This window comes from Drosophila sulfurigaster, chromosome X, assembly GCF_023558435.1.
Source record: "Drosophila sulfurigaster albostrigata strain 15112-1811.04 chromosome X, ASM2355843v2, whole genome shotgun sequence".
Taxonomy (NCBI): Eukaryota; Metazoa; Arthropoda; class Insecta; order Diptera; family Drosophilidae; genus Drosophila; species Drosophila sulfurigaster.
In genome coordinates, this window is record NC_084885.1 from 19537726 (window position 1) to 19549976 (window position 12251).

Sequence of the window (12251 nt, forward strand, 5' to 3'; positions counted from 1 at the left end):
GGGGCGTGTCTCGCTTCATTATTCACTTGCCCCAAAAATACAAAAATGTGAATGACTTAAGTACAAGTGGCACATCAACAACACCAACAACAACAGCAACAACAACAACAACAACAGCAGCAGCAGCAGCAGCAACAAATGTCATACAAGCAATGCGTTTATAATACCAAATGCAAAGCGCATTAATCTGCTATCATTTGACTAATTTCGCTCATCATTTCACAATAAATATGGGTTTATATTCTATACTTTACTTTAGAGATAAGATAGTGCCTAAAAGCTTATGCTTACTATATATTGGAATTAATCTTCTGCTCCTAGTACTTAATTCCATATTAAATAAGATAATAATCAAATAAATTGAGTATAGAAAATGGCATAATTCTTTAAAGTTCCAACCAAAGCAAATATGTCAATCTTTCAATATTTTATTAAACAAAATTATAGTTTCTTTTATGAAATTATTTAGCCAATGTAGTATGCTCAATATATAGTATTTAATTTTTGCCATGTACCTATTATTGGTATATTTATTGATATTTAACCTATCAAATTAACTTTGCTATAAACTCACATTTTTTGTGAAGCAGCAAGTTTGCTAAGATTCAATGAAATGCACTTTTAAAAATTGAAAGAGAAATTTGCCTAAGAATCTTGCTATAACGTCAGCTCATTTAAAATAATTGATAAGAGCGTTATATTTCATCACAAAAATAATCAAGTAGAATTTCAGATTTAAATGAAATCTGCATTGGAAACATTTAAGAAACATGGAACAACATCTTAGAATGAAGCTTAAACTATTGATTGATACTTGGTTAAAACAGAAAAGATTACTGAAACGTTTGTGTGAAATCGAAGAACTAGAAAATCATTAAATAAATGTGTGTATTTAAAAGAAATGATTCCTCTATTAAAGTCAAAAGTTTAACAAGTAGATTGACAGACATAAAACATTGAATGGGAAAATTGAGTAATTAGTTAATGAGTGCATTCGATTGTAGAGTTAAGATAAGAAATTTGTCAAGCATAATTAAAAAGCAGTTTGGTTTTATAACAGCAATTGAATGTTGATTCAATACATATTATGCAGCAATTATGTTTTTGAAAAGTTGCACTCAAAGGTCACTTTTAATGCCACACGAATGTGGCAATCTGTTTCCTCTTCAGGTGCTCCTTCGTCCTGCCTTTGCCCCCCGAACGACAGCAAATTAAATGATTGCGCTGCAAATCGAAGACAGGTGCAAAATTGTTGCCGAAAAAAAAAAGAAAAGAAAAAAAGAGAAGAGAAGAGAGGAAAAAAAAGAAACAATTTGCCAAATGAATGCGGCGGTGATAAATGATGAGGAAATAAGCGACTTGTGGGCGTGTGAGCGTAAGTACAAAGGACGAACAGTTGGAGCAATGAATGAATGAATACGTGAATGAATGAGTGAATGAATATAGTTTAAAACGAGACAACAACAACGTGATTATGTTAAATTGAAAGAAACAACAACAAGAACAATCAGTAGAAGAACACAGAGAGACAGAAGACGAGCAAAACATTTGAAACGTTGACCAAAATACTCACACAGCAGCCGTCTCTTTCACTCTCTCTCTCGCGTCTTCTCTGTCTCTTTCTATCACACGCCTACACTCCCACTCTTTCTCTTTCCCTGCTCTCTCTCTCTCTCTGTCAATGTGATTTTTTTTGCTCGCACTCGCGAATTTTTGTTTAATTTTATTTGATTTGATTATTTTGTTCACTTTTTTTGTTTGTTTAAAATTTAATTTGATTTTGGTTTTATAATTTTTGTAGCTGCTAAAAGTATTTGAACGATTGAGTATGAGTATGAGTGTCCGTGTCTGTGTCTGTGTGTGTGAATATGTGTGCGACTTTTAGGCCAAGTAAAAACCGCATGCAAAAAGACAAAAACAATAAACACAAAACACAAAACAACAACCAAATTGTTGCCCATTTCGATGCGCGCTTTTTTATTGCCTTTTGTCTCTTTTTTTTTCCATTTTGGGTTTAAACATTTTTTGTTTTTTTTTTTTTTTTAGTTTCTGCTGTCGCTTGGTTTTGTTGCTAGTATTTATTATTGCTGCCCGTTTATGGCTCATATTTATTCATTAGCTTTGCCGTCGCTTTAAGTTATTTAATGTGCTCTGAACTATGCCAAAAAATAAAAAAACAAAAAAAAACGACAAAAAAAAAGAACAGCAACAAAAACACGAATCCACAAAAATTAAATAAACACCAAAGAAAAAAAAAGACAAATACAAAATAAAAGGTGTCGCCGGCTCGCATGAACTAAAAAGCCAAAACGAATAAAAAAAAAAGCTGCAGCACTCAAATTCAAAATCAACTGCCTGCCAATCAAATTAACACATTCCAATTAGCATTTTGCACGCAACACACACAAACACACACACACATAGACATACATTTATTTTCAGCCTCTTTCTCTGTCTTCTGCACACAAAAAGGTTTTGCCACTGATGCAAAGTAATCGATCGTGTTATCACAAATTATCGATCATTTATTGTACAGTTACTTTCCGCAGATGATCCATTTTTTTGCATTTGCATTTATCATTCACAGATTCTTGACATTTTACTAAATTCCAAATTACATTTCCTACTGTACAAAATGTACTTTCTTTCTTCTTCAATGTAATCGATAGTATTCGATAGTATTTACTGGAAAGGAAGCTTTAACTTAGCTGAAGCTTAACTTAAAAATGTTAACACTATTTAGCTGACAAATTTGCAATGAATTCGAATTCCGTTCAACTAAAGTTCCATTTGAGGATAACATCAGCGTGTTCTTTTATTAAATGTTATCGATAGTGTTCGATAGTATTTGATGAGCTTGGAGCTTCAATTTATCTGCCGCTTAATTTAAATTGTTAACATTCATTAATAAATTTGGAAGGAATTCGAAGTCCGTTTATTATTAACGGAATGTTTTTTCATCGCACCCAAATTATATCGATTATATTAAAGCAAAGTTTTCTTTCACTTCATCTCAATTTGATCGATAGTTTTTGATAGTATTTTATGAGTTCTATGTTTCAAACGTATTTTCTGCTTCACATCAAGTTTGTAGCACTCATAAAGAAAGTATAAATTTGCAATGAATTTGAATTTCGTTAAACCAATCTCCGATGTTAGTGAAAAGTAATTTCTATACATGCAAATGTTATCGATAGTATTTCATGAATTTTAAGTTTGAACTTGTTTGCAACTTGTGCAGAAATTTGCATCACTTATTTGGGAAAAACTGAATTTGCAATTCGAATTGCGTTGAACTAAAGTCGCATTTTGGGGAACACCCTATAAATACACACACACACACACACACACACACACACACACACACACACACACATAGACACACGTAGATTATTGCGGCAATAACATAGTAACTATTTATGGTCATGTATACATAATAGTTGTGCACTTTAAATCTGTTGTTGACTTTATGTTTTGGCTGTGGTTCAGTTTGTCGTTGAATTTTTATGAAATATTCGCAAGGTTATTCCACACGCGATTTTAATGACTCGCGCTGGGGGCATAAGTATTTGCTTAGGTGTTTTATGAGCCACCAAAACCAGCAGCAGCAACAACATTAACAACAACAACACCAACAACAACAACGCCAAGAACAAGCGTAAAAACAAAACTAATAAACATAAAAGCAACAAAATACAAAAATTGGAGGAAAAACCTCGAGTAAAAACTATGTGAAAATTACTAGAAATATATTTAATAAAAATAAGGAAAACAGGAAAATAATGATAATAAAACGAAAGAAAAGGAATTGGCAAATAACAAAAAACAAAAGAAAACAAGTACAAACATTTAAAAAAGGGCAATCCAAAGTTAATCCACATGGTAAAATGTTCGTGCATTGTTGGGCGTGGCAAAATTTTGATTTTGTGTTGTTGTTGTTGTTGTTGTTGCTATTATAGTTGTTGCCGCTGTTGTTGTTGTTGTTTGTTGCACACGTTTTGTCGTTGTTGTCGTTTTAAGTTTGCTTTTGGTTTTGTTTTGTTTAGCTGTAGTTGTTGTTGTTATTATTGTTATTATCACATTGTTGTTTTGTTGATTGTTTTGCTAGCTGTTAAGTGTAGTTGTTATTATCGTTGTTGTTGTTGTTGTTGCTTTTGTTGTTGTTGTTGTTGTCGTCACTTGAGCCCTTAGTGAACTCGACTAGGCATCCAAAATAAACCCCAAGCAAGCATTTAAACAATAAACAAACTCTGAGCAGCGCATGCAGGCAATCAAGACGACAGGCAACAGGCATCAATCCATAAGATACTTTTACAACTTGGAAGCAGCAGCAGCAGCAACAACAACAAATAAAACTTCAAATTGAAAATGACGCCGTTGCCGTCATGTCTGGCAGTGTGGCGACAATTTGTGCATAAATCAAATTAGGCTGTCAATCTGACGTTGCTGTTGCTTCTGCTTCTGCTTCCACTTCGAATGTATCTGTATCTGTATCTGTATCTGTATCTCTGGCTTGTAGCTTGTATCTTGTGTGCGTAGATGTATCTTCGAAATAACTTCATTAGCATTTCAGCTGACTTACTGACTGACGTGCAGTAGTTTTATTTTGTTTTTATACACTTGTAATAAACGCGACTCAACGCTACAGTCAAGCCACGCAGCGACAAACTCGAAAACTTGAGCTACAAGTGATTATCGATTTATTATCGATAGCATTTTATTGGTAGGCAACTCGTGGGTGCAAGTTTTAAGCATTCAATTGATTGAAAATATATCGCTGGCATATCGATAACATGTCGATTATTTATCGATAACGTCTATATACATTTGCAAAACTCATCGAACTTATTGAAACATAAAAAATCGAATTATTATCGACATATCAATTTATCGATAGAAAACATTTGTGCTTATTTCAAACAATAAGTGAAACATTGAATTTATCGATAACATCTCGATGTGTTATCGACTGTATAATTGTACAAAATTTGGTAATATATGGCTGCCATACTGATGTGTGTATTTATAATACAAAATCAAATTGTACTATCGATAAATTTTCGATAGTATCGATTATATTGTTTTCCCTACAACACGCAACAAATATAATATATATGCTCTGTGCCCCCAGTAATCGATAATATATCGCTGGCATACTAATATGTGAATATAGAAGATATATATTGAATACGAAATCATATTTTACTATCGATAAATTCTCGATAGTATTGATTATATTGTTTTCCACACAACACGCAACAAATATACTTGTTAAAAGCTGCTTCTTTTGTTCCCTCAGTAATCGATAATATATCGCTGCCATACTAATATGTGAATATAGAAGATATATATTGAATACGAAATCATATTTTACTATCGATAAATTCTCGATAGTCTCAGTTCCCCACAACAAGCAACAAGTACAATTGTTACAAGCTGCCTTGCTCATTGCCCATCGACAGCTTCAGCTAATGGTTCACTGTATGACAACTTCACCGTACACACATATATCGACTTCTAAGTGGCATTTTAGCCAGACATTAGGCGCTGGCGAAATTTACGATGATATTTCTCAATAGCACTTCACATTTTTTCCCCACTTTTTTTTTTTTTTTTTTTTTGGTTTTCAGCTTTTTATACCCGCTACCCATAGGGTAGAAGGGTATTATAACTTTGTGCCGGCAGGAAATGTATGTAACAGGTAGAAGGAGGCATCTCCGACCCTATAAAGTATATATATTCTTGATCAGCGTCAACAGCCGAGACGATATAGCCATGTCCGTCTGTCCGTCTGTCCGTCTGTGTGTCTGTCCGTCCGTCCGTATGAACACCTAGATCTCAGAGACTATAAGAGATAGAACTATAATTTTTTTTCGACAGCATTTGTTATGTTTGCACGCAGATCAAGTTTATTTCAAATTTTTGCCACGCCCACTTCCGCCCCCGCAAATCAAAAAAAATCGAATAACAAGTGTAATTTTAAAGCTAGAGCTACGAATTTTGGTATATACAATAATTACTGTAGTAGTTATGATTCCTGAAAATTTGGTTGCGATCAGATAAAAATTGTGGAAGTTATTAAAGAAATACTTTTGTATGGGCAAAAACGCCTACTTACTAGGGGTCTGGGTTGTTTTGGCTGACAATCTGGTATATTGAGCCGTTTATGGTATATTTTGAATGGTGTGCTGTATCGATATACCAAACATACCATTTGGTATATTTTTAGTATTTTTTTTTTAGTATTTTCGGTATATTTTGAAAATGATACCGCAATATTTTGCCTTTATTAAAAATGGGTAGCGGGTATCTCACAGTCGAGCACACTCGACTGTAACTTTCTTACTTGTTTGAAGATAGCAGCAAGCAAACGCTGCTGAGAGCTGAGAAGCGGCCGCTCACTTAAAGCGAGTTACTTTCTATGGGCTGAGGCAAAGAAGAAGAAGAAGAGGAGGAGGAGGAGGTTACGAGGCCAGGAGGCGGGAGGCGGGAGGCGAACGAGGAGACGGAAAAACATGTTTGGGTCGCCGTTCGACTCTTTTCTGTTTCGGTTTCTGTTTCTGTTTGTTGTTGTTGCTGCTGGTATTTTTTCGATGTTGTTGTTGTTGCTTTTGCTTTTGCGCTGGCTTCCGGTTTCGCAGCGAGTGCCGGCGAGTGGTTCATTATATTGTGGCTCATAGACTAAAGTAGCATTTGACGAATGCGACGACGACGCTGTCGCCGTCGCCGTCGCCGCCGCGACTGTAAACGAATTAACATATGGAACTATGCGATAAAGCGTGGACTTGCTTCGATAGCACTCGCAATGCGATACACTCCAAAAAAAACGAAAACAAAAACAATATAATAAAATACACAAAAGAGCTAAACGTGTTCTAAGCGGATTGGCTATTTCAGTTACAGCTGAATGTCAACTATATGGCTGAATGTTAGCAAAGCGGCAATTTATGTTAACAACATGAAAACTTAACAGTTGTCTCTAATGTTAACTGTAATTTGTTAATTTTGCAAATCAAATATATTTACATGACTCGGTAGTTAACAAATTCACATTACGAGAAATAAAGTAAAAAGCTAAACAGTACGAAACTATTTACAATCTCTTACATTTGCATAGTTTCAAATAGTTAACATATGTAAGCTACCTAACACTTAACAGCCGCTTATAAGCAACATAGACATTTGGTGGGTAGTAACAGAAACAGGTAATGTTAATCACATCAAAGTTTAACAGAAGTATGTAATGTTACACATGTAAATTTAACATTGTGAACAGTGCAACAGTTTAACAGTTGTCTGTAACGAAACAAGCTACAATTATATTTGTCTGATTTGTAGATTACGCACTTAACAGCACACTTGTGGACATGTGCATGTTAGGAAAAGTAAAAGATACTTTGAACAGCATAAATATGCAACACAGGTCTGTAATGAATTGCAAGTAAATTCTTTTTCATAGAAGTTACAGCTGCTTTTAAATGTAACATTTGAATGTTAGGAAAAGCCACAAGTTATGTTAACAGCGCAACAGTTTAACAGTTGTCTGTAAGGATACCAAACTAGAAACTATTTGTAAACAGTTACTCACTTAACAGCACACTTGATAACATTTGCAACTATTTATATTTTGATAGTTAAAAGTGAATACAAGTTACAGCTGCTTTTAAATGTAACATTTGCATGTTAGGAAAAGCCACAAGTTATGTTAACAGCGCAACAGTTTAACAGTTATCTGTAAGGATACCAAACTAGAAACTATTTGTAAACAGTTACTCACTTAACAACACACTTGATAACATTTGCAACTATTTATATTTTGATAGTTAAAAGTGAATAAAAACTACAACTGTTTGTAAATGTAACATTTGAATGTTAAGAGAAGGAAATTATTTGTTAACAGTGACTTAACAGCTCACATCATAACATTAGCATAAGCAACAGGTAATGTTAACAGTTGCCTGACGTGTTAAAGACGATCGCGAGAAACGATTTACAGGAAATTATAACGCTTTGTTATTCGCGCAGTGTAATGCTCATAATAAGCAACGCTGGCGACGACGCGCTGCTATGCGAAGGTCACACACCATCGGCAACAGCAACAACAACAACAACAGCAGCAGCAGCAGTAGCAACTGTTGTTGCCGTGTCTGCCCAGTTGGCGATAGTTGGGGGGAGGAAGAAGGGAGGGAACGTGGGCGGAGTTGAGCGATGAAGGCGCTAAACAAAATGTGAAGCCGGAGAATGCGAGAGTTGATTTGCATTCCATTGTGGAAAATTTGTCATCAGCCAAAGAGAGAGAGAGAGAAAGATACACACGAAGAGAGTGACAGAACTTAAGAAAGAAAGAGAAAGGAGTGGGAGTCGAAACAGAAGAAAATAGGAAGGCAAGTGAATGTTAAGTCAAAGCACTCACAACACAAGTGAATACACATGCGAGTATTCACGCGTTGAGTGCGCACATAATCCATGATAATTCACTTGCAACAGCTTCGAGTTATTCGAGTACCCAAAAAACAGTCAAATAGTATTCATAGTTTAACAAATGCCATCGCCATCGACTTGTGTCAATTCAAGTGTCTCTCAAGAGAGACTTCGACCAACGATGAATTGAACACTGAACTCAACTCTGAGCTGAGTTGAGTTGAGCTGAGCTGATCGCATGATTTATTCAACTGTGAATAAATATGCATTCGATTTTTCGCCCAGATATGATCAAATAATACGTTTAATATTGAATTAGTCCTTGCTGTGGATATTTATTTGTATTTAACCAATCACATTGAATCACATTCACTTTGCATACGCATTCTAAGCAATTAATTTGGTGGCAACAGTTTGAACACATTCAATTAAGAATGAGAACTAACATAAATATGTTGGTGTATATTAAAAAATATATATTATGTCTGTATATTGTTGCTTCAATCAAGCAAATTTAAAAAAATTAAGAAAATTCAATGCATTCAAGTTAAAACATACAAATTTAGTATTTCATTTCATTAAAAATGTCACTCAAATTTAAATCACTTTAAATACCCTAAAGCTTAAATATTTAATATATATAAATATTTAAAAATATTTAGTAAAAATCAGAAAATATTTATAAAAGCAAATGTCTAAAATTTTATTTAAATTGATTTTTTTTTAGTACTCTTAACTCATTGCTCCGTTCTCTCAAAAATATTTTGAAATATTTACTGAAAACCATGCAAATATTACTTTAAGTATTGAAATTTTGAAATATTTCCTAAAAATCAGAAAATATTTTTAAGAGCAAATATTCAATGTCTTTAAAATTATTACTTAAATTGAATTAATTTCTTGGTGCCCTCAAATTAAAAATATTTATTAAAAGAGTCGTACATATTACTTTAAGTATTGTCATTTTAAATACCCTAAAATTCAAATAATATTGCCATTTTAAATACCCTAAAATTTAAATTATCGACCTATATAAATATGGGTAATTCCATGACGGATTAAAATTGTTTCAGTTTATATTATTTTCACTATAAAGAGTCTCGAACGGAACAAATTTCGTCATGGAATTACCCATATTTTAAAATATTTACTAAAAATCAGAAAATTTTAAGAAATATTTAATTTCCTTAGAATTTGACATTCTTATCAGCATGTTTGGCTTTCAATTTATAATTATTTTTTTTATTGAAATAACGAACACAATTCCTTATTGCAATCAAATGAACGAAAGCGACTAAGTTTTATCAATTTAAATACTTTAAAATGGTATTATTCCATATACATAACTATTTTACATAACTTAAAAGCAAATACTGTACTGCAAATGAAATTATATGCGAACATTTTGTATAGATTTCTTACTCCAAAAATTCTTTTAATTTCAAAATATTGAAAAATATGAGAAATGTGATTCGAAATTGGAAATTCTTAGAACTTTGATGATTTATTGAACTCACAAAAAGAGTGAAAAAATGAACTGAATGAGCAACTGGTTAACAAAATGTACTTGTAATACTACGAGTATTCATAACGCTTTCAATATCGCCAATATCGGCCAGCCAGCGTGTGTATCTCTCTCGATAAATCGAAGTGCGAGCAGGCCACAAGCTTTGGCTTTGGAGCTTACCAATGGCTTTAACGACCTCCCGATAATATCTAAATATATGCCCACATGCCCCTATAAAGAGTTAACGATTTTATACTCTCGACTGAGACATACTTATGTCTGTAGCTGTGGGGGTGGAGAGGGGGGTAAACTGACATTGCCGTGCAATTGCAATTGCGCAGCTAAAAACCGAGAGAGGCAAAACAAAAAGGAAAACACAAATGCAAGCAGCAACGGTTTAATTGCATTTCCAGCATTGCCACAGATATGTCGGAGTCGGATCTGAATGGCTGCATGTTTATTTATGAGTCGATGCGATTCGATTCGATTCGACTCGACTTCGAGTATATATATATGTATATATGTATATGTATATATCGACGGGGGCCACTCAGAGAGTGTGTGTGTTGCGTTTGCGATTTGCGTTTTGGCTGGCAAAATGCAAATTTGTTTGCCAACAGTTTTCCCATAGAGCGCAAAGCACTAAAAACAAAAACAAGAATGAAAAAAAAAAAAAAAAACAACAACAACGGAGTCGCAGACAAAAAACAAAACAACATTTATAAGTCGGCCTAGGGGCTGAGCCACAAGACAAGCGCAACTAGCAACAACTACTACAACAACAACAAGAACAACAACAACAACTGTTTGTCGCTCAAGGACATTTTCAAAGTACGTCGCAAAATGTGAGGCGAGGCGAAGAAAACGAGTTTCAAATGCCATCCATCGAAAAGAAATGCAAAAGAAGCCCGATCAAAACCCTCTAAACACCAGCTGACAGCTGACTCTATGAGTGTATTTGAGTGTGTCAGTGTGTGAGTGTATTTGAGTGTATGAGTGTATTCGAATAACAATACAATAACGCAATGCCGCGTTCAACGGGACAACCCTTAATTTCAATACGTTTCCCAAAAACTTGCCAAAAAAAAAACAAGAGAAAAAGAAGTGGAATAAAACTGATGAACCTTCTTCTTCTTCTTGAACCTAAAAAGCCAAAATTGAAAAGCCAACTTTGTGACAAGGGATGAGCACGATTCACAAATTTTGTTCAGCTATTGCATTTCTACATATGCTAATTAGTTGATACCCTGTAATACGTGATATCTAGAGCAAAATTATTGTTGGAGAATATTCAAATTATGGAACTACGTTTTCCATAAATTCTCTTTATTATCAAAGTCAAACAATATTTAATTTATAATAAAGCACATGAGAAATAAAGATAACATAATTATTGGAGAAATAATTTAAATTCTCTTTAATATCGAATTTAAATTGCTATTGCAATAAAATAATATTACCATGAACCCTTTATTTTTAATTTTATATAAATATATATTTATATAAATAATTTAACTACTCACTAATATCTAATATAAATTTGTACTACAAATAAATAACAATAATAGCATGATTTATCACACATTTTTTAAATCATGTAGTTCTAATTTGAGTTAGATGATTTGTAGCCGATTTATTCAGAATATGATTTAAAGAATCTTCTAAACTGTTTTAATATTTATTTTAACAATGTTCATAGACAGTAAACACCAATAATAGTGAATTATTATAAACATAGTTTAAAATAGAAGAAAGATAGAACCCATTAAAATGATTTTAAATTAAGCAACGAATTTCTTAATAAATTCAAAAGATTTCTGATGGCAACAATGTTATTCTTAATTTTTGGATCTAAGAAGCGTGGGATTTCGTAAACTAGATCAAACATGAAAGATTATAGATGAATTTCATATTATATATTGTAGATTAAGTATTTAACGTTTTCTTAAAAGTTTCTATTCAAAAAGATTCTAGAAGAATTCACTCTTCATAATGGGAAATTAAATGCGCTTAAAAAGAAAATAAATTCTTTATTAAATTACTTTAATAGTAATCATCTGAATTTCATAATAGATATCGAAAATTATGTATATAACTGTTTTTTATAGTTTTCAAATTCTAGAAAGATTCTTCATAAAAAGAAAATAAATTATTTATACAGAACTTTAATATTAAATATGGTATATTATATATTTGTCTTCTATTTTAACTTCTACTCGAAGTATTCTAGAAAACACTCTTAATTTCATATGAAATATAGTTTCCAAAGCAAAGATTCCTGAAGAAGACACTCTCTTCATAAAAGGAAATGAAATGTGAGTTA

At 33.0% G+C, this 12251-nt stretch overlaps 1 protein-coding gene across 2 annotated transcripts in view; it reads right to left on the reverse strand.

Moving 5' to 3' along the window:
• LOC133847287 (mucin-5AC) overlaps positions 1-12251 on the reverse strand; it is a 67784-nt gene that overhangs the window by 18930 nt on the left and 36603 nt on the right. The window contains exon 1 of one of the 2 annotated variants that reach the window (XM_062282231.1): positions 3848-4082. The exons of the other annotated variant lie outside the window; for it this stretch is intronic. Coding sequence (XP_062138215.1) covers positions 3848-3899 — 52 coding nt within the window. The 5' untranslated portion in view covers positions 3900-4082. Of the gene's footprint in view, positions 1-3847; positions 4083-12251 lie in introns of those variants that run through there. 2 annotated transcript variants of the gene reach the window in all.